Source organism: Asparagus officinalis, chromosome 10 (assembly GCF_001876935.1).
Source record: "Asparagus officinalis chromosome 10, Aspof.V1, whole genome shotgun sequence".
Lineage (NCBI taxonomy): Eukaryota > Viridiplantae > Streptophyta > Magnoliopsida > Asparagales > Asparagaceae > Asparagus > Asparagus officinalis.
The window spans coordinates 38938582-38962456 of record NC_033803.1 but is presented as its reverse complement, the minus strand read 5'-3'; the positions used below and the strand labels follow the sequence as shown (position 1 = coordinate 38962456).

The window sequence follows — 23875 nt, the reverse complement described above, 5'->3', positions numbered from 1 at the left end:
CAGGCTTCAGCAGAGGCAAGAGGTGAAGACCCGAGCCCGACAGGCGGCAGAACTCAAGGCTATCAAGGCAAAAATCGCCAGTTTTAGTCTTTTGAAGTTGATGTAGTGCATCGCTCTATTTGTTAAACACTATTTTGTAATTTTGTTGATGCTCGATGCATCACAGCTTAAAACTCTATGTCTGTAATTTTTGCCTGGAATGGCCTGTTACGCTTTTGTTTATTTATTGCTTTGCATGCACAGCTTTTTCTTTATTTTCTGTGTTTGATCTGTGCTTAGGACTATTGGTTAGTCCTTGATAGCCACTGTGTTGGACTCGCCTGTGCTGCTTATCGCCTGAATCGAGTCAGTTATGCCATTTTTCGTAGTATGGCGAGCCTTCGACGAGTCTGTCTTGGACTTAGTCGCTAGGATCCCCTTCTGCTTTTGGTTGTTCACAGCATGGGGTCGGGTTAACCCCGACTCTCGCGTTGTAGCTCAGGCGAAATCGAGAGGGTAACACTTAGCTTGAAACAAAGAGCAGTTGCTCGTGCATGCGACCAGCTGAAGACCCAACAACGACTTGCCATTTGGTGATTTGCTGTCTGAGGGGATAGTTGGGACATGTCACCTGTTAAGCCGCCTTTGATGATTATCGTCGTCCGCGAGGACAACGACGTGAATGATAACTGAATCATTCAGGGATATAGGAATGTGACGATCGATTGCTGTAGGAGCCGTCGCATGGTAAGCTGCTACCCATCGATTATTCTAAGAGAATATTAGGATATCCGAGATAGGTCAGGTAGTTCAGGGATGTAGGAGTGTGACTATTGACCGAAGTAGCAACACGTCGCATGGGTAGGTTACTACTTAGGCTGTGTTACTCATGGGAATAACGGGGCCAATTATCAGAGGTGATCATTAACATGATAGAATTTTTATTGTGATCGGAACAACTATGAGGACTCATCATCCCATTGGAAGGGATTGGTAAGTTGATCTTGTTAAAGGTGATAGTTAACATGACAGGGTTGTTTACCGCGATGTGAGCGACTTTGGTGGGCTTACCATCCTATTGGAGAGGATTGGTAAGTTGATTTTATCAGAGGTGATAGTTAACATGAAAGGGTTGTTTACCGCGATGTGAGCGACTTTGTCAGGCTCACCATCCTATTAGAGAGGATTGGTAAGTTAATTTTGTTAGAGGTTATAGTTAACATGACAGGGTTGTTTTGGTCCTAACTGTAAGAAGGTTGGACCAAGTGGCGATCTAGGTCACACTTAAGAACGTTGTTAGTAGAGTCTCGTATAGGGTTTCCCATCAGAGTATATGAAGTAGGAACAGTTTAGCCTCGTGTACCAGTTGGAGGGAGTGAGGACCAGTTTAGACTCATGCACTATGGGAGTTTGGAGGGGCAGTTTATACTCTTGCACCAGTAGGAGTTTAGAGGGGCAGTTTATACTCTTGCACTAGTAGGAGTTTGGAGGAGAACTAAGAGTAGTACTTCTTTAAGAACTTGCCGTTGATAGGCATCATGATCTTGTCGCCGTTCGGTTTGACGAGGCGATAAGCTCCATTCGAATAGACTATCTCTACTATGAACGGTCCTTCCTATTTAGGCTAAAATTTACCCTTCTTCTTGGAAGTGAGAATCATCGGTCGTCGGACGGTGAGCACCAATTCTCCCTCCTAAAAGGATCGACGCTTGACTTTCTTGTTGAAAGCCTTAGACATTCGGGCTTGGTAGAACTTAATGTGTTGTTGAGCTTCAAGCCGCCTGTCATCCAACGCTTCAAGTTCCGCGATGCATCATTGATGATCATCCTCGGTCATCATCCCCGTAGCTAGGACTAAACGGAGGGATGAAATTTGAATCTCTAATGGTAACACGGCTTTACAGCCATATACTAATGAATAAGACGTGTTGTCGGTCGGTGTACGAACCATCGTGCGATACGCCCATAAGCTCTCGCCCAGCTTCTCGTTCCAATCACGCTTGTTGTTAGAAGTCAGCTTGGTTAAGATCTTAATGATTGTTTTGTTGAAGGCCTCGGCCAAGCCATTCGCCGAAGGGTTGTAGGTCGTGGAGGAAAGGTTCTGTATCCAGAATTTATCACAAAATCAGGTGAACGCATGACTAACAAATTGTGTGCCGTTGTCATGGATGACACGTTGAGGTACGCCGTATCGATATATGACATGATGTTTGATGAACTTAATCACGTCATTGGTCTTGACTTCTCTTAAGGGGATGACTTCGGTCCATTTAGAGAAGTAGTCGGTGATCGCGAGGATGAAGCGATGACCTCTCGCCGACGGTGGGGATATTGGTCTGACGATGCCCATCCCCTATGCTTCGAAGGGCCAAGATGCCGTTGTCGGGTGTAGGTCTTCGGGAGGTTGATGCAGGTAGTTGGCGTGGATTTGGCATGCGTGGCAATGTTTTGCGTAAGCAACCACGTCGCTGACCATCCCAAGCCAGAAGTAGCCTATCCTCCGCAATCGATCCCAAAGCTTGGGTCCGGGATAGTGAGCTCCACAAGTGCTGTCGTGGGCTTCGTGCAGAGCCTCTTGTGCTTCTGTCTTTGAACGACATCGAAGTAACAAGCTGTCATATGACCTTCGATAAAACTCCTTTGTAGTTGAATCATAGTAGAACCTTGAGGCACACCGGCGGACAGACTCTCGTTCTCTAGCATCTTCGGGCAGCATACCATACAGGACGTAATCGATGATCAGGAGATGCTAATCTTTCGGGTCGGGTTGATCCGAGACTTGGTGAGCAGCGTTCGCTTCTAGAATATCTTTTGGTCGAAAGAGTCTTCGACTCACCACAGTGACCCATTGAGTCGTTTCTAGCGGCTGGGCCAAATTAACCGTCAAGGATGCGAGGGCGTCTGCGTGTGTGTCCTCAGAACGAAGCACATGCTCGATGCGGAAACTTTCGAATGACTCCACTAGCTTGGTAGCTGCTTTGTGAAGCAGGATCAGGTCGTCGTTTCTAACTTACCACAGTGACCCATTGAGTCGTTTCTAGCGGCTGGGCCAAATTAACCGTCAAGGATGCGAGGGCGTCTGCGTGTGTGTCCTCAGAACGAAGCACATGCTCGATGCGGAAACTTTCGAATGACTCCACTAGCTTGGTAGCTACTTTGTGAAGCGGGATCAGGTTGTCGTTCCTCACTTCGTATTCCCCCGTCATTTGCTTGACAATTAGCTGAGAGTCACCATAGGCTTCAAGATGTTTTATCTCTAACTCTCTTGCCAACTCGAGTCCAATGAGTAGCGCGTTGTACTCAGCCACGTTATTGGTGCATGGCTCTGTTAGAGAAAATGCTCTAGGTAATATATGGTTCTGCGGGGAAGTGAGGACCACCCCCACTCCTGCCATGATGGATCCGTTCATGCCAATACGAGACGCGCCGTCAAAGAACGTCTGCCAGGCTTCCGTCGGGGAGGTCGTGTTGACTTCGAGGGGTTCATCTGGCAAATCTTCGAACAGGTTAGTTTTCGCCCCTAGCGGATGACTAGCCATAAGATCACAGATAGCCTGTCCTTTAACTGACTTCTGTGGTATAAAGTGGATGTCGTATTGAGATAGTAGGAGTGCCCATCTGGCCAAGCGCCAGTTTAAAGCCACAGGTTACGTCATGAAAACTCGGATGGGGTTCACCCGAGAAATAACATGGATGGTTTGGCCAACTAGGTATTGTCACATCTTTTGGATGGTAAATACCAAGGCTAAACACTCCTTTTCGACCATAGGGTATCGTTGTTCGGCGCCCTGTAGGGTCCTACTTACATAGTAGATGCCCTGCGCATGACCAACATCATCATTTTGCGCCAAGAGAGCGCCAAGCGAATGCTCCATAGCCCGTATGTAGATGAGGAATGGCTTTCCTGAGATTGGAGCCGCGAGGACAGGCGGGTTCGAGAGATAAGCTTTGATCTTCTCAAAGGCCCGTTGGCAAGGCTCGTCCCACACCAAGGAAGTACCTTTCTTCATTAGTTTGGAGAAGGGTTGACATTTGCCCGAAAGATTTGAAATAAACCTCCAGATGTAAGCCAATCGTCCCTAAAGACCACTCAGTTCTTTAAGATTTCGGGGCGGCTGAAGCTCTTGAATAGCTTATACCTTATCGGGGTCAATTCGAATTCCTTTTGTCGTTACCATGAACCCAAGGAATTTACTGCTGGACATCCCTAAGAATGATTTCGTAGGATTCATCTTGAGTTGATGAGTTCTCATGAGTTCGAACATCACCCTTAGGTCTTGGAGATGGTCATCTTTACCGCGACTCTTCACGACCAAGTCATCTACATAGCATTCGACCATCTTTCGCAGATGGTCTCGAAAGATCGTGCTCATGGTGGTTTGGTAGGTCGCACCGTTATTTTTGAGTCCGAACAGCATGACCGTGTAGCAGTATACCTCCATTGGAGTTCTGAACGAGGTGTGTTTTTCTTCCTCGGGATGCATTTTGATTTGATTGTACCCGGAGAACCCATCCATGAAGGACATCCTCTCAAACCCACACGTGTTATCAATGATGACATCCGTGATGGGCAGGGGAAACTCGTCCTTAGGGCATGCAGCATTGAGATCTCTAAAGTCAATGCAGATGCGAATCTTACCGTTCTTCTTTAGGACCGGAACAATATTGGCTACCCAGTCGGGGTGCTGTTCCTCTCTGATGAAGCCGGATTCGATCAGTTTCTTTACCTCGGCCTCGATTGCCTCCATGATCTACGGACGAAACTGCCTCTGCTATTGTTTGACTGGTTTGGCATCCGAGCCGATGTTGAGGTGATGCATGGCGACCCGTGGGTCGAGGTTGGGCATGTCCTCATAATTCCATGCGAAGACATCAATGTATTCCCGTATGAGGGCGATGAGATCTTCCTTCTCTTGGGGAGGTAGACTACCACTGATGAATATAGGCTTGGGATTAGTCTCATCGCCCATGTTCACTTGGAGGATTTCGTCTTCGGTCGGCGGTTCACGTTGCTCGAAGCGACTATTCCACTGAGTGTTGATGTGGCGGTCCCATGTCTCATCATAAAGCGGGACCAGGATCAACCGCAGCCATGTTGACTGTAAGGTTATAGAACAAGTCTCCTGTGCTGACGTCTGAGTCCCATGCTGAGGTTGTCGACGATCGATCCCCCGAATGCGCATAGTCGGAGTCCTCGTTGACATAACAGAACAAATCTAATGAGGAAGAGGAGTAGCCTAAACCTCTCCGAGTCTTGTTGAAGTAATTTGAGGGTTTGTCTTTAGGTACGTAAGCAGGTCAGATGACCGTCTTGCGCCCTCGGCCGTAATTCAGGCCCTCTGGGCGAGTGAGGTCGTACCCTATGTTTCTCATCATGCGCTTCGCGATCTAACTGTACTGTGAAAACTGAGGCGCTAAGTCTTCATCTTCAGATTCGTCCCACAACGTGCGCAAAGGGTGATCGATTCGTCCGAAGATAATATCTTTTTGATAGTTATCCTAGGCCGGCATGACGAGTATGGCTTGTGAAGACTCGATCGGTTGTCTCTTCGCGACATACGAATTATAGAGCTTCGACATTAGGTCGTTAGATGCATCATCCTCAGACGTTGAGTAAGACGATAAATAAGCAAAGTTGAACTTCTCATTCAAGATAATCTCCTCCGCCTGAATAGCGTCGGTTACATTGTGACTTTTGTAGCCGATTACAATTGATTCGAAATCGTTCAAGACCAGGCCGTCGCCATATTCAGGCTCTCTATCCGCCTCATTGCCGCTCTCAAGCTCCTCGATCGGGGGCTCGTCGGGGTCCTGGTACAGTCAGAGTCCGTGAAGTAGTTCTCAACGCCCTTGAAGGGTTTCTTGTCAGCCACCACTATTTTTAGTTGCTCGTAACCATCCACATACTTCAGGCATTAGTGTAATGTGGACGAGACTATCCGGTTGTTGTGGATCCATGGACATCCTAAGAGCACGTTGTAGGATGGCTCGGCATCGATGACGTAGCAGGTCACCTCTGTCTTTATGTCGCTTATTCGGCACTTCAGACGGATCTTGCCGAGCGGCCGAGTCCCAGTGGCATTGAAGCCAAAGATAGTCATGGTGGTCGCAGATAGACGTTTCAGGGGTATCCCTAGGTGTTTGATCAACTTCAGGGGTACGATGTTTAGTGCAGACCCCGGGTCAACTTGAATTCGATCCACTTTTGATGAACCGACATACCCCGTGAAGTACAGTGGTCGATCATGAGACATGCTTTTGATGAGCATGTCCTCAGGGGTGAATGTGATACAAGGGACTCGCCTCTCGGTGGTCTGGTAGCACATCGCACATTCCCATCTCGTGTCTTCTTCCCTCAAGAAGTGGGTGAAGAAGACTTTCGAGTCGGCCAGTGCCTCTTGTAGGGCTTCCCGGGTAGGCCTGGATAGCCACAGGAGGTCATACATAGTTATTTGCGTGGGGATGCTCTTCAACTGCGTGAGCATGTTGAATCGGAAAGGCTGACTGCTCGAGCTCAGCCTATCTGGATCTAGAGGGGTTGCTTCCATTGGCCTCGTGGGAGGCCCTGTCGGGCTCTCCATCCTTGTAGGATATTCCTTGGCGAATTCCTTTCCTGCTCGAGTAGCGAGGGCGACAGTTTCCTCATCGGAGTCGGTGAGGGTAGACGCCGTCGTCTGGTCCCTACCGGGAATGGCGTAGATGACATTGTAAGGATTACCCCTGGTCTTCCTTGAGGGCTTTGCATTCCACTGTTCGTCGCTGAGGAGGTCCGGATGGACCCACATCACCTGGCCAGATGGCAAGGTCTAGGGTACTAAACCTTTCCCTCGTTGGTTGTGAGGGTCGTCATTAGTGATATTCAGAACTTCCTTGGGGATGAGGACTACTCCTGCTAGAGCCTGAACCTCCGGGAGATCTACCCAAAATTCAAGGTGATCATATTCGTGGTCACCTGCTTTTGTATCTTCTCCTTCTTTAGGACTCCTGCATCATAGAGGGCCTGGAGCTTATCTTTGAGGATGTAACACTTGGAGGTGTGGTGACCGAGGAATCTGTGATATGCACAATAACTCGGGTCATTGGTTTTTTTCGCCTCCTTAGGCTTTGTGACCTCCGATAATTTAATTCGATTGCCCTTGAGTAAAGTATCGAATGTTGCCACCACTTGGTCTTCCTTGAAGTCGTATTGTCACGGGGGGCGTTGTTCGAATTGCCTGGGTTTCTGCCTTTGAGCCGTTTTGGGTGCCGGGGCGGAATCGATGGCCATGATCTCTTTTCCTCTTGTTCGAGGGGGATTCTTTGGCATGGTCGGCTCCACATCTCCCTTCTTGGGCTGTGGCTCTTTGGCTTCTAACCTTTTGATCATGTTTTCCACTTGCTCGCCCTGACGAACGAGTTCTTTCTAGGTCCGGGTTTCCACCGCACCGACCTTAGACAAAATGTGGATTGAGAGATTATTGCGGCACATTTCGATCAGTGTGGATTCGGAAACTTGCTCTCGACAATGGACTGATCGGTTCCTAAATCTTTTCACGAAGTCATTGACCGATTCTGACTTCAGCTGCTTTTCGACGAGGAGGGTGGCCATCGACACCTCTGTGTCGTCGTCGAAGAAGTGAGCCAAGAAGAGCCTTTCCGCGTCGGCCCATGACTTGATAGAGCCGGGTTCTAACTTGCAGAACCATTAATCAAATGCTACCCCTTTGAGGGTGCCTATGAATAACTGGGTGAGAATAGCGTCGTTCCCCGTAAGGAATCCGGTCTGCACCATAAAATAGGAGATGTGTTGTGAGGGTGAGCCCTTTCCATCGAACTACACCAAGCTAATCGTCTTGAACTTCGCTGGGTATGGGACTATATCCCACTCGACAGGATAGGGTCGGACCACCCCCAGCTTGTTCATATTCTGTTGGAGCTTCAAAGCGTTGAGATGGCTTTGGAACTCATCGAACCTCTTGTCGCGGGCGCTACCCCCAGTATGTGACGTTCCTAGCGATGTCTTGGAAGAGTAATCAGATTGTAGGCCAACATTATCCTCTGTTTCACTCGCCGGACGATGGGGAGGTATCCACTCCTTACTCCCCGTTTGCCGTGGTAAGGTGTGCTGGGTTCTTTTCTACTTCTTTTTCTTGTTCAGAAGCTGCTCCAACATTTCCCTTAAGGAGTCGATGGTCGCCTGTTGTTCTTCGAATTTTTGGGCCACCGTTTGTTCATGTGTGGGTTCAGTCATGTGTACCCTTGCCAGTGCGTCCTGACTTGAGTGCGATGTTTGGGGCATGGCTGCTGCTGAGCAAGCCTCGTCCCCATCGTCAGAGGGAGTTGCTAAAGTTGAGTAATCGAACCTAATGCTCACCCCTGTGTGACTACGGGTACGTTGGTATATACCGTCTTGTTCACATCGAACAAGCGGAGGATTAGGCCCCAGGAAGGAGTCCGAATCTGGAGAACCAGAAAGCATGGCCTTATCCCTGTCCGTCATATTAATTGTAGCGGACGGGAGCTCTAGATCATCGGTGGTGCGTCCTCTTTGGTGACGACGCCTTCGACGAGAAGGTCTCGGTCGAGAAGGCCGTTGAGAAAGCCTCTCGAACACTGAAGGTTTCGACGAGTACTGTTTGGATAAGCCTTTCATAGTGGCACTGAGGACTCGCCTCATGTATGGTGCGTTTGCGAGTTAGGTAACCTCGGAGGTCTTCTGTGGGCGGTTGGCGACAACCCCCAACATCAGACGGATCGCCCGTATGATCGCACGAGAGAGTTTCGGATGCACTGCGGTTGGCGACAACCCCCAACATCAGACGGATCGCCCGTATGATCGCACGAGAGAGTTTCGGATGCACTCTCTGGTGTACACTGGGTGGAATGGTTAATGATCGCCCGTATGATCGCACGAGAGAGTTTCGGATGCACTCTCTGGTGTACACTGGGTGGAATGGTTAATTATTGGAGTTGCGAGTTTGTCATGATAGGAGAGTCTTCACGCTTGGGCGAACTACAGCATGCAGGCGAAACTCAACCCTTTGCTCACGCAGGCGAGTTTGCGAGGTATCGCCTACTGCTTTACCTTTGCAGTCACGGCTCTCCCGCTTGTTACACTTATCCGTCAAGGGGTCATGGCGATGATCGATCGCCCTTGAGGGTTCGCCTACTCAGGTAGGCTCGTTCGTTCGGGGTGGTCTGTTCGCATCAGGGATGTGACCTGAGAAGTGAAATCCACCCGAGCGGGCGGTCTCATCCATCTTGGTTGGCACACTTGATTCGGAGAGCCTTCCAGTGCCGGGCGTGTTTCCCCTTCGTCTTACACTCTTTGAAACTGGGTAATAATTCAGGCCGTCGTATGAGGCGAAGGCACGGGCCCCACGTTGGGTGAGGGACTATCTTTGCCGCTGGCGAACTCTTCTGGAGAGAGGAGCATCCGTGCGGATTGCGATGGCATGGTCTGCGCCGAAATGAACCACCGTTTCCTCCTGGGCGGGTGTTTGCAAGGGTTGTTTAGCGACCTATTTGTCAAGCTTTTGCCCTGTGCTCTCGACCTCTGGCTTGGCCTTGATCAATTTGGAGGGAGTGGGCTCCCCCGACGTGACTCGAATAGAGTCTCCGGACGCGGAGGCTTTGACCATTTGAGGTTGGCCTCTACGCACGACCCTGTGGCATTTGCGGGACGCATTGCCACCAGAGGAGGAAGAAGACAAGTACTCTTCATACTTGGCTTGGTCGAACTCGATTTCTAGGGACTCCATAGTCATCCCAACAGCAACCTCGTCGAACTGAGCTACCACCATTTTGGTTGAAGAAATAGATTCTCCCACTGTGGTCGCCATCTTCTGTAGGTGTAAATTTTGATCTACCTAAATAGGGATTTCATTTGTATTGATAAGAATAGTTTATTACAAACTAATGAATTAAAATTATAATAAAAGCGGAGGGAATGCCCTCCTTGTTTAACGTGGGGACTTTCGGTAGCTATAGGACGCCTCGCTCGGTTCTCGCACCGAATCTGCTTCCCTTGGACGATTCGACCGAGGTTACTGGCGAGCTTCAGTACACAATAGGAGCTCGGGTCGGTAGAGTTCAAATCTCCTGAGTTCTCAAACGACGATCGGAGCCGAGAACCAAGGGTCGGTGGTTCGATTAACTGATTGATTTAGTCAAAGGGATTCTGGACGAATCACTCTTTAATTGTTCTTTTGAACTTTTCAATCTCGAACCCCTTTCCTATTGTAGGAGAGGTTCTTAAATAGAGGGAGAAACAGCGTGGCTGCTCCCTGAATCATGGGATGTGACCATGTACTGTTGAGAAATGCCATGCCTTTTTCTTGTACCATGAGCGGCTGCTTGATGGGCTCGGAGCACTGTACTCCTTCCCTTCACGTCATGAGGAGTGGGAAAGCCCATCCTTGTACGTGTTGTTGCAGCTATCAGGTACTAGTTCGGCGAGCTTGTTGATCGCGGGCGGATTCAGCTCTTGACTCGTGCAGGCGATGTGAGCTTCAATCGTGAGCATGCAGGCGGACTTGGAGATTGCATGGATTTGACCGGTCGCTCGTACTATGAGCGGCTACTTGATGGGCTCGGAGCACTGTACTCCTTCCCTTCACGTCGTGAGGAGTGGGAAAACCCATCCTTGTACGTAGCGTAGCGGCTGCCGAGTACACTGGCGATCCTAAAGTTCGTAGGCGAATTGGATTTTCGACCCGAGCGGGCGAGTCGAGTAAACAGGTGAATTTCAATCATTCGGATGATCTTGACTCGTGCGCGCGAGTCGAGTAAACAGGCGAATGTTAGTCATCTGGATGATCCTGACTCGTGCGAGCGAGTCGAGTAAACAGGCGAATGTCAGTTATCTGGATGATCCTAACTCGTGCAGGCGAGTCGAGTAAACAAGCTAATCTGTGATCAACAAATGCGAACGAATTTGGCGACCATGTGGTTTGGGTTCGCGCTAGTGAGTCAAGCCCATGGGTGAGCCCTACCCTCAAATTGTGTGGGCGACTCCGACTCGCAGGCGAATTTCACGTAAGTCTGCAAAGGTAATTTTTACCGTCTAAAAGAACGAGTCAAAAACATGCATGAAGACCAAATCTTAAGAAACTAGAATTTTCCAGTCCGGTCAACCGCAGCCCGGTCGACCGTCATGGTCGACCGTCACGGTCGACCATCACGGTCGACCGCGAAACATGTATCATGTTTTCCTTTTTCAACCTGGTTTCGGGTATTTTGAGGTCCATGTTCATTTTTCTGATAAATATTTCATATTTTCACGAGGTTTTCACTATTATTTCATACTTTTGAAACCCTAACATCCACCAAACAATTCTACAAACCCTAAGTTGATTTTTGAAAGAGTTTAAGGGTGTTTGTAGCGGGATTTCACACTACAAAAAAAAGAAGAGTTAGGGGCAATTATTTTCGTCACTTTTAATTCAATTAGAGGCAAATAAATAGAATTATCTGCCTCTAATTACATGAGTGGCAAAACTCGTATCCGCACCTAAAAGTGGTGTTGCTAATAGTTATTAGGGGCAATATTGCACAAACTTCCGCCCCAAATACTCAATGCGCCACGTCAGCCGGTTTAGTTGAAAAAGTATTAGAGGCAAATATAATTGCCTCTAATAACTTATTAGATACAAATATAATCGCCTCTAATAACTTATTAGATGCAGATGTAACTGCCCCAAATAGTTGGAATTAAAATAAATGTATTAATTTAAGGTACAAATATAATTGCCTCTAATAACTTAAATTTGATATTAATATTTTTTTTAATAAATCCGAAAAAATAATTAATTTTTAATTCATATAATTAAATTGAAAAACAAACATAAAATAATTGAAACATGAATAATTTTGATTAATAAGAAGTCAATCCAATTTGATTACATAATAATGTACCAAAATCACTTAAAAAGCGTGTGACAAATAGTACTTAACAATGACTTAAATAACCAACAAAATTGACCTTCAACATGAATGTAAAAATATCTAACTTTTATCCTTGTCATTCCTATCATTTGGTGGCATCATCTGCTGCATAAAATCTGAATCATTGAGCATTGCTGTAAACTCTCCAGGTGGGTGTGGCACTGGGTGGTACAAAGGTGGCTGGTATGGATGGGGGTAGTAGAACTGCGAAGATGATGTATACGGATACAGTGGAAGATGGTGATATGGAGGATATGGGTACGATGTCGGAGTGTGTTGGGAAGGTGAGTGTTGTTGGGAAGGAGATCGCGTCTCTAAACCCCTTGCTGCTACATAAGCTTGTTGCCTTAGTTCTGATGTTTCCTCGCCATGGGTTTCAACCAAACTCGTTAATTCCCGTGAGATCTTAACCTGAAAAAAGAATTCACTTCAACATCCAAAATGGACACAATATGAAGTAAAGCAATTTTTTTACATGTATTACTTGTCTAAATACAAATGATTAAATTTCAAACTCACCGCCAATTCCTCCGATGCATCATCTATCCAACTTTTGTTTTCATCTCGCCGTTTGTGCACTATATAAAATATCTCAATAGGATCGGGTTTGCGACCATGTTTTTTCTCCTATTTGTAAAACACAGAAAAACAATCATAAATTTTATTTAATTAAAGAAGCAACATCTCAAAGAAGCAGACTTCAACAGTAAATGTAATGTTATGGACATTAAATGGTCTACATAGAATAATGGGATTGAAGATATTTTATATCTGGGGCAATTATCCTATATTCTTTAACTTTTTTGCTTAGAAGTACTAGAACAAATGCAGTTCCAGACATGACCAGTAAGTTCATCTTATATCTGGGGCACACTCAATTTGATTTCGACATCAGCACTTAGTCCATGCTATATCTGGGCAAACTCAGTCAGGCTCTTGTGTTTCTAAGGCTACTCCACTACTTGCATAATGCAACCCATCAGAAATTGTTTCTTGTTTCTATATTCATATGTTGTGGTGGCACTATGATAGTTTCTCCCTTTGCCTATGTCAAGCCATATTCTATTTGTATACAACTTCTAGACCCCAGATCAGCATTAAAAGGTCATGAATCCAAGTTCTGAAAGAGTCATATTACAAGAATTTCAGAATTTCAGAATTTCAGAATTTATCATCCTCCAAGGCTCTTTCAGAATTTCAGAATTTCAGAATTTATCATCCTCCAAGGCTCTTTCAGAATTTCAGAACAATACAGTTTTAACCCTTTACACATCTTCTGGAAGCAAGTAGCCAAAGTACTAATTTGGCTCAAGGGAAAGCCTAAGGCTGACATGGAAAATCTCTCCAAAGCACATAGGAATTGGCTTACATTTGAGAAGAGTAAAGGCACATGCAGAATAGCAAACATAATGCATTTACTAATGCAACAGATACTCAACTTGATAACCTCCTTACATAAAGCTCCCAATATCCACCAGGTCCAGGAATGGTTCAGACCAATTTGGGCCTATTATATGTAACCTTGCCTTGCAATTATACAAGAGGCTGTTTCCACAACTTGAACCCGTGGCCTCAAACCTCCAGGTCACATGGCGACAACTCTTACCGTTACACCAAGGCTCCCCTTCAAGTATTCAACTTGAGGTTTGTGCCGCCACAATTTTCGTTTGATACATTATACAAACTCAGTTCTCAACAAACATATTAATTATTGACCAGTAATAGAAAATTTATTTGCCACTAATATAATATGAACACCGACTACTGAAGCAATCACCCATTTTCAAAGGAACAATAGAGAATTAAATATAGATGGTATGCTATAATTTATAGATTATTTAAATTTGTCAGTTGCTGTTGACAGGAAGACCTCATGTAACTAGCTAAGATATATATAATATATTACATAGAAATCATTCATAAGCCTTATTAAAAAAAAGTATCAATCAGTTATATTGTTTCTTAATTATCTAAAAACTTATGGATAAATTAGCTTAAAGGTGTTACACTACACAATATATATTCCGGAACTTCAATCTGTACCTGGTCGTGATTATTGATGAGACATTATCGTAATTGGTCGCTCTGTTTAGACTTTTCTCAAAACGCGACATTATCGTAATTGGACGAGAGGTGGCAGAAGAGTTGAAGTTTCAATTTTTGATCTCGTTGTTGGTGATATAGTTCCTCTCAAAATTGGTGACCAGGTAGGCTGTCAAATAATGATCTTGTTTAGCTTTAAGTTTTACACAGCAGTTATATATTTGTGTACCTTATTGAATAACTGATACGGTGTTTTCCATGGTTCGCTTGCTGATGGCATTTTTATTTCTGGTCATTCCCTTGCAATTGATGAATCTAGCATGACAGGAGAGAGCAAAATTGTGAGTAACTCTCTTTTTTGGGCATCATTATTGTGTGTAAAATTTCTGATGGTTATGGTTATGGTACTATGTTGGTGAGATATTACATAATATTTGATGGATTCCTGTAGCTTTTTGTTTAAATGACCATTCTATAATGCATAGCCTAGTTTTATCTGTATCATCTTTGTTTTGGATACTAATTACTACTAAGGGATTCCCAGGAAGGAGTGAGAGAAAGGAAAACTTTGTTTATCTGATACGATATTGTATTATTGTTCCAACATCAGATTTGCTACTAAAAAGGAATATATATATGTTGAGTATCTGATGTCAATGCTCCCCAAACACAAAATAAAACATGACAAATTCTATGAAACGACATCACAGTCTAAAGAAAAAAAGGAGGTCTCGTGTTAGCTTACATAATCAGCCATGTGTCGTGCGAAGCTCTTTGTGCCACCAGTGTGATTCATCTTTTGCCTCTTGCGGCTTTCAATATTCTTCTCACATCTAACCTGAGGGGCACAACATAATAAAAATATATGCCTAATTTGAAATCATAAGTTTATATTATGGAGGGTACTACTTACTTTATTTTTTGGATCAGTGTCCCAATAGTTAACCATTGCCCGCCATTGGTCGCGATCTACACGATCATCTCCACACAAGAATCGTTCTGGCAAACCAACATAGGGAGTGTAATACTTAGCTTTTAAACTTGCCTTATAGTTTCTGCACCTATCAGACAATCTTTGCAACATTACAAGTCGGATTTTAGGAATATTGGGAACATCTTCAGGCCGCCAATCTATGGTATCCTGCACTCATACAAGTGTTATACCATTTACAAGTGTTATAATATATGTTTCAATACATATTAAAGCTGAAAGTGTTCAAGAACATCATACATATATTGTTTTCCACACATGATCCATGGTAGTATCATCATGCAACCGCCAATCTATAGGCTTGAGGGGAAGAAACCTTGAATTTTTTGCTAGGCTACCTAAGTACCTAGACAGCTGGGCATCCTTAGGGTCAACGCACAATCCATCCTCTGTGAATGCAATAGACTCCTTGCCAGATTTTCCCCACTTTGGCTTGTCATAACCACGCCCTCTTTTCTTTTGCGTTGGACCTGCATACACTAAAGTTAATAACCATATAAAATAGATAAATGAATATTAAAACCCGAGTTTTGGTCGATATGTCGACAATTTAGCAAATTTCTCGTTCAAGGCATCCACAACGATTCTTGATCTTTCCAACACCTTACTGCACAGCAGCAGCAGCAGTTCTTTGAGTTGCTGACTACAGCAGCATCTCAAAAGAGCTGCTGCTGTTGCAGACAGCTCTCTGAGCTGCTGTCTGCAGCAGCAGCAGCTCTTTGAGCTGCTGCAGCAGCTCTTTGAAGGGCTCACGCACATATTTTGAAGGGCTCAATTTGTCATTCTACAAGCAAAAGTCGGTTTCTTCCCACCTGTACAAATGAAACAGTTTATTTGTGTTTTCTTGTTAAGCAACGTAAACGGATCCCATTTGAAAGAGAGATGCATAGCTGTTTTCTTCAGGAAGAAAATTTAAGAAAACACGTACCATTATCATCATGAGTGCCATCAAATTCTCCTGTATTGTCTTCTATATTGTGTTCTTCGTTGGAAGCAGAATACTCAACTCTACTCATCTAAATAGTTAAAAATCCAAAACACAAAGTATGACATCAATTATCAAATCTAACTTCACAAGTTTTTCAATAATTTATTAACTAAACACTTTCAAAAAAAATGCATGAGCAGTAAATCCAATGAATAACAAATGAAACAAGTGCAATTTCAAAAGAATCAAGTCTACTAATAATACAATCACAAAATCTACTAATTCAATTCTTCTTCACTGTCCTCACTTTCATCATCTTCGTTTTCCTCATCATCATCCCCAAGCTCTTCCTCATTACCTACAAAATCATTAGCAACTGGTAGTGGTAACTGCTTATTAACAAAGGTTCCACGGATATCAGTTCTAACTTGTAATTCTTCATCGTCTAGTGCCCGATCATCAAGATTTGGTACGGCATAATAATCATCTGAATTTAATGGGTTGGACATACTTGATGATCCATCGTCACTCTCCATGACATCAAAGAAATCCCTCGGGCTTAATTTAACAGCAACATTCCAATCCATGTCTTTTGGATCACAAACATAAAACACTTGTACAGCTTGTGAAGCTGTTATAAATGTATCGTTGTTGTGTGCCAAGTGTTTGAAATTCACTAAGGTGAAACCATAATTATCAAGCTTCTTCCCAGAGTTGCTGACCCAATCACAATCAAATAACACCACTTTACATCCATGACCTTCGGGCTCTCCAGGAAGACCATAATCACATTCGTAAATATTTTTTAAAACTCCATAGTAGTCGACATTACCGGTAATCGGATTGTTGTCCCTCACACTAGAATAACTTGAAGTTTGTGCAGAAACAAAGACACCACAATTTTGATTTTTATGGTTGTCATCAACTGATTTAATCCGGAATCTGCAACCATTAACAATGCAGGTTTTATATTGCTTCACAGTCATATTAGGACCATTAGCAAGTCGACGTAAATCTTCCGTTACGGAAGAATCGCCTTTTGCATGCAAATCATTCACCTGAGGCAATAATTAACAAAGTCAATTATATATTACAAAAAAGTGTGGTACAAAAAATGATAATTGTATAACTACAAAGTTGTAGCTTACATGGTTCTGGAACCAAGTAGGAAATTCCTTATTTCTCAAATTCTCTACTTCTCGAACAGTTTTTCGTCGGTGGATTTTGCGCAACTCCGCCATCCTTTTTCTATTAAAGTTAACCATAACAGACAAGTACGAACTTAAAATTCACTTAATGAACTAGATATACCAAAAAAAAAAGCTAAACATCTAATAAAATATCTCACTCTAGAAATGGATAGACTTCGGTGCAATTGAACAAAATATATTTGCGACATTGCTCCCATACACTTCTTTCAAGATCTACTTGTGTGGCTTTACCCACACAACGACCTGAGTATGCAAAGATTGACAAGCCTTCACGAGGGGTAGAAACATCGGCATTACGACCACGACGAGTACGACGAGTCTCAATGTCTGATAAGTACATGGAGCAAAATGCCAAAGCCTCGTCTGCAAGATATCCTATGCAAATGCTTCCTTCCGGATAATTTTTATTTCGAACATATCGTTTCAATGTTTGTAAATACCTTTCGAGAGGAAAAAAACATTAACTGAGTTATAGAAGGCAAGTAAAATTTAGAAACAAAAAGTTCAATAATTTTTTTTTTGTTTTACCTTTCAATGGGATACATCCATCGATATTGGACTGGTCCAGCAATAGCAGCCTCGTGGGCGAGATGAACTAGTAAGTGAACCGTTATATCAAAGAATGAAGGAGGGAGCATTTTCTCCAAATAACATACGGTCAATGCAATTCTATATTCCAAATGCTTGAATGATGCTTCAGATTCTTTCTTACCGCACAACCGTCTAAAGATTGCACTTAACTCAAGCAAAACAAGAGTAAGAGGTCTAGGCAAAACCCTTCGTATCGCAAGCGGGAGTAATTGGTGCATTATAACATGATGATCATGACTCTTCAAACCATGTATTTTTCAATCCTTCACATCAACAGACCTTACAACATTTGATGAGTATCCATCAGGAACTCTCACCTTCGATAATACACAACAAAATAGTGTCTTTTCTTCATTAGTCATAGAGAATATTGCAGGAGGTAAGTATGACCTAGCTCCCACACGAATTGGATGGAGACATTTCCTTATATTCAGAAGTTCTAGGTCAGCATGAGCTTCAAGTCCATCTTTTGTCCTTTTAGAAGTGCCCAACAATGTATACAAAATTTTTTCTGATACGTTCTTCTCAATATGCATAACATCTAGATTATGATGTATCAAAAGATGCTCCCAATATGGTAAAGAAAAAAAATACTTTTCTTTTTCCATGGATTATTAGTACCATTTCTTTGTTCTTTGGAGGCAGCAGAAGTATTTCTTTTCCTTTTCTTTTTTCGTGTAATATCATCAGTTTCAGATTCTGAAGGTGGTGATTTCCCAAAGGTAAAGGTCAGATTAGACATTTGTGCTATACACTGGGCCCCGGTCAACATCTTTGGTGCTTGACCCCTCTCGCATTTGCCATCAAATGAAGCTCCATCATTTCGAAATCTATGCGTTATGGGCAAAAATCTACGATTACCCAAATAACATTGCTTTTTACAATTAGGCAAGCGTTTGGATACTGTTTGATGATGACACTGAGGACATGCAAGCTTCCCCTTCGTGCTCCATCCCGAAAGATTCGCATATGCAGGAAAGTCATTTATTGTCCACAACACAGCAGCTTTCATGTTAAATGACTGATTGGAAAACACATCATAAGTGTTGGCACCAACTTCCCACAACTCCTTTAGCTCATCCGTTAAAGGTTTCAAGTACACGTCAATATCATTTCCAGGTGCATTAGGGCCTGGAATAAGTAAAGAAAGAAACAAGAAGGGTTGCTTCATGCACATCCACGGAGGCAGATTATAAACAGAAATTACGACGGGCCAAGTGCTATGATCACTACTCATATGTGCAAAAGGATTGAACCCGTCGCTTGCCAAACCCAATCTTACATTTCGAATTTCAAATGCAAAATTCGGGTACAACGAATCTAAATGCTTCCAAGCTGGAGAATCTGACGGGTGTCTCATAAATCCATCTTTAGGGCATTCGGTCGCATGCCATCTCATATATTCTGCAGTATGTTTTGACATATACAACCTTTTCAACCTCGGTGTTAGTGGAAAATAACGGAGAATCTTAGCTGATACTTTCTTAATAGAATTATCCCCAGTTGAACTATCACCAACTCTTGTTACTTTTTTCACTTTATATCTTGACGCACCACATGTAGAGCACACGGTTAAGTTTGTTGTCTCTTTCCAAAACAACATGCAGTCGTTAGGGCAAGCATCAATCTTCTCATAAGTAAGGCCCAAATCATCAATAATCTTTTTAGCTTGTGAAATAGACCGTGGCAAACAATTTCCCTCAGGCAACATATCTTTAAAAAGCTCTAAAAACATATCAAAAGCCTTGTTAGTCACATTTCCCAAACACTTGATCTGGTACAATTTTACGACGGCATCCAATTTTTTATACTTCTTGCATCCTGGATACAACTCCTTATCAGCTTGTTCAAGTAACTTAAAAAATCGCTCTGCCTCGGGTGTTCGACCATCAAAAACAGGTTGCCTCGATGACCCTACGTTCTCACCAATATTTGGTTGCACAAATGTCTCATTAAGGAAATCATGCATTTCACCTACATCTCCTCCTTCAACAACATCCATTTCCATGACATTTGTTGATTCAACGTAAGGCTCACCATGATGTGTCCATCGAGCATTCATGTATAAAGGGTCCATTCCATGCCAAAGAAGATGTCCCACCACAGTCATCTTATCTTCAAAATAACGATTACAACATTCTTTACAAGGACATGTGATCTTATCTTTACGACTAGACTTGGCAAGGGCTTCATCTACAAATAAGTTCAACCCTGCAACATAATCTGGACTTCGGCGATCAAAATGTACCCAACTTTTATCCATTGTTTAACTATTTTGCAGAACAGAACACCAAATTGAACCTATTCACACATGCAAAACCTATTCAGTCAATGGTCAGAACTAAGTAAAAAAATGGAAAGAGATAGAGACAAACATCAAAATCCTAATGTGAAATGGAGAATACAACAGAAGTGAAAACAGTCTATCTGATGCATCAAGTTTGACATCAGTTTATATTGTATAATTAGATGTATGGTATCTAAAAAATATTGGGGAAAAAATGAATCAAGAAATACAGAAATGACTAAGCCAGTGGAAAACACATATGCAAAAGGATTGGTTCAATAAAATTGGACCAATCATACTTACTTTCTATACAGTGTTCTAATAGAATCCTAAATATGTTGATGATCTGAACTATAATAATCTGAATTAGTAACAAAACCAATGTCAAAGAGAGATGCAGTGTAACAAGATGACATATTTGTTCTAGCATAGTTTCTATGTAGCCAAACTGACCCATACCATTAATACTTCAATCCTGCAGTACTTGGCATGTTACCCTTCATAAATTGCAATACTAATATCAATTTTGGAAACAAATCAATAAATGACCGGGGTTCATGTTGAAAACATGACTCCGCTAAAGTGAGCCTGCTTGTAAATTTGGAAAGTAGTAGCATGCATCACAGAACCTTCCGAAAGTAATAGAAGAGGGACTAAATTCAGAAACACCGAGTTCAAAATTGAAGAAAATGGAAGTAGTTTGAAATTGAAGAAAACGTCCATCAATCCATCTAATGTCATGTCCATTCCTAGCAACCAGAGCACTAGCAATCTGCCTCAATCTCATAATCTTTTTAGACCCCATGATTGAGCCCAGTTTATAGGAAACCTCCACAAATATTTCTTTTTTTCCCCCTTTTCTTTTGAGAGAAGATGAAGTAGTTATTACAAAGAAGGTTAGATATAAAGAGTTTGCACAATCGTCAGGTTTAGTAATTAAATATATAGCATAATTTCAAGTTTCCTGATGCTAGAGGTGCAGCTTTCCAAAATTTATTCCACATTAAAGAAAAAAAAACACTATGGTGGATTACCCTTAGCTGTATGTAGATAGAGGAAATATTCACTATTCTTGGTGATTTTCCTAGCTGGAGAAGAGGGATCAATGCTTCAATTACTCTCTTCATGACATAACAGTTTATAGTCAAGCATTCTTCTGCCTTCTCATAAGTCTCTTGTGCCACTTCTAATAACTTCTTGAATATGTCAAATCCATTTTCCTGATTCATTAGACCCATAAAAATTAGATAATCATGAGTCCTATTGAGTGAGGCAAAACATTTTCTATTCTATCAAGGTGTAAAATAAAAAACTTTTTGTACTATTTTAGACTTGCAATTAACTCCTCTTGATCAATGGTGGGCTAGGGCATTTTGTAAAATTTAAGCAGGTAAGAGGGTTCATTTGAAAAACAAGTAGAAGAAATGAATTTTAGCTTAACTCATTGAGACCCGAGAGTTTGGTAATAAATCTTGATAGAAAGGAGAGCTTTCTGCAGTTTTTTCATTGGAGAGTCATATATATTTGCTCATGTTTAGAATTCAGGTAAGGACAACAAAGCTCAGAGGCTCTTTTTTGCTACTTTATTCTTTTCACCACAAGCATATTTGAGATTTAAACTGGATATCCTCCAAACAACACAACCCTTCATCATCTATAGATAAAAAAATTAATCCACTTGTTCATGGGGGAGGGCAGTGATTGAAACATGATGAAGAATTCAATATGCAAATTACTGATGCATGTATCAAAGTAACACTTAGTAGCCCAAATGTCTCCTATGGATAGCAACTACATAATAAAAATTTACAATGATCAGTCAATTGTGAATCTTGGATGGAACATTTAAGGAAATGAGGTGATTGTGTCAGAGAGGAAGATTACTTAGTAAATCATCAAAGAATTTACGCCAAGGTGATTGCTTCAATTGCATGATATTATCTAGTATTAGTAAATAACAGTTGTATCAATTTTTCTTCAGCTGATCTGTCACTTGAATTGTATCAATTGTAGATACACCATTTCCATTATATATTATGTCAAATCTGATCTCAACCCTGACAAATTATCAACTACCCTGATAATCTGAATCATCTCTCATTCTACCACAGTAGCCCTTAATCCTCCCAAAAATGCATCTCCCAACCCAACTTTGACTCTTCATAACTAAAACCTGGAATTCTGCTTACATTTTTTTAAAAGTATAATCTGTAATGTTCAAGCTAGCTACTCATTATATCTTATAAAAGGGAGACTATCGATCATTTGAAATACGTAGATAAGATGATCAAAATCAAACGAAGGAAAATATATCAAAAGTTTTTGGCCAAAACCAATTGACATGCATCATATCAGCACAACTAACTAAACAACTGGCGAAGACCAGGAGACTGTCTAAATTAAAAAGGCCAACTACCAAGCACGACCAACAACAGGCACTTTAACTTCTCATGGTTATTCAATAAACTGAAATTCATAACACAAAGAAGACGAGGGATCAGAGGTGACATAATGTAATCACGTCAGTGATTACAACTTATAAAAGAGTCTTGTAAACTAGTAGAACACGAGATTATAAACTTACTCCAATGTCTGATGAAATCTATACACCAAGAACAAATCTATACACCAATAACAAATTTCGTCATTAAAATAATTAATTAACGACACAAAAGTAATCCAATAAAAAATAAATAAACTCAATAAATTCAATGGAATAATCATGATGCTAAAATAACGCTAAAAATTGGATTTACCTTGAGGGCACCCTTGCAATGGTGGCAACGAAATTATACTGCAAAAAAATTATACTAACATTAAAACAATTATAATGAAAAAATATAAAAAGAAAGATGACCTAAAAACAATTACACTGAAAAAAATAGTCTAATCTAAGATTTTTTTGTAATTTTCTTAGATAAAAATAAATTTAAATCTTCTACAAATCTAAAATTAAACGTTCTATAAATTAAACATGGGGAAGCATCGGAACGAGGAGGGTTCGAACTCCGATGACTCGTCGGGATCGGTGAAGGAGATCACCGCCGACGATCGGTGAACGAGGAGGGTTCGAACGAGGAGGGTTCCTTCGTCTAAATCTAGGGTTTGGGATTGTTTGGGGGGAGAAATAGCCAACATCGGGGTTTAGAAAATATTTACCCTAATTGTTATAACAATAGGGGCGGAAGTAGTTGGATAATAGGCGCGGTTTTTTTTTTTTGGAGATTAGAAGTGGCGCGGGTATTTCTTGCGAGATTAGAAGTGGCGCGGGTAATTTTTTTGGGATTAGAAAACATTAGGGGCAGATATATGTGCCCCTATTTAGTCAAAATTATTTAAGTTGGCATCTTTATTATTTTTAATTCCCGCCAAACTTATAGGGGTATTATGAACCGCCCCAAATAATAGTAATAGGCACATATTCAACATCCGCACCTAATTCATAATTAATAGGGGCAAATCACTATTTCTGCCCCTAATTGATTGCCCCAAATGCTCACTTTTTTTGTAGTGTCAGTTTGTTTTGGATTTTGGCTTGGAGATCTACATTAGCATTGCATCTTGTACATTTTTCAACAAGTCTCAGGCGAGTTTCATCTCTGCTAACCCTACTCCTAAGTTTCTAAATGTTTTTAATGTGTTTTAATGTGATTTTATTGAGCCTAATCGACTAATTTGAGTATAAAAATAATTCTTTTGTATAATATGAATAAAGATCAGGACTTTCCATGTTTAAAAGATAAAGAATGATTTTACAGAGATGTTTTAAGACCTAAAAGTATTTAACAATGTTGTTTAACTAAGTTTTGATGATTTATTCTTCGTATCAATGTTTCGTACATGTTTAAGAGTTTAAATATGATTTTTTATGCGATTAATCATGTTTCATGCGTGAAATAATTTCTTAAACTGTTAATCTG

General features: G+C 42.0%; 3 protein-coding genes across 3 annotated transcripts; all 3 read right to left on the bottom strand.

Annotated features, from left to right (window-relative positions):
- On the bottom strand, positions 11965 to 15954 carry LOC109826654. Its single transcript, XM_020393673.1, has 6 exons — positions 15867 to 15954; positions 15179 to 15408; positions 14861 to 15088; positions 14693 to 14785; positions 12424 to 12531; positions 11965 to 12315 (listed from the first exon to the last, which is right to left on the bottom strand). The coding sequence occupies exons 1-6, from the start codon at positions 15952 to 15954 to the stop codon at positions 11965 to 11967; spliced, it is 1098 nt and encodes a 365-aa protein (XP_020249262.1).
- On the bottom strand, positions 16145 to 17900 carry LOC109826652. Its single transcript, XM_020393672.1, has 4 exons — positions 17606 to 17900; positions 17215 to 17517; positions 17015 to 17114; positions 16145 to 16924 (listed from the first exon to the last, which is right to left on the bottom strand). Exons 1-4 carry the CDS (start codon positions 17884 to 17886, stop codon positions 16145 to 16147), a joined length of 1464 nt encoding a protein of 487 aa, XP_020249261.1. The 5' UTR covers positions 17887 to 17900.
- On the bottom strand, positions 17926 to 23058 carry LOC109826651. Its single transcript, XM_020393671.1, has 3 exons — positions 22712 to 23058; positions 18290 to 19969; positions 17926 to 18209 (listed from the first exon to the last, which is right to left on the bottom strand). The coding sequence occupies exons 2-3, from the start codon at positions 19929 to 19931 to the stop codon at positions 17926 to 17928; spliced, it is 1926 nt and encodes a 641-aa protein (XP_020249260.1). The 5' UTR covers positions 19932 to 19969; positions 22712 to 23058.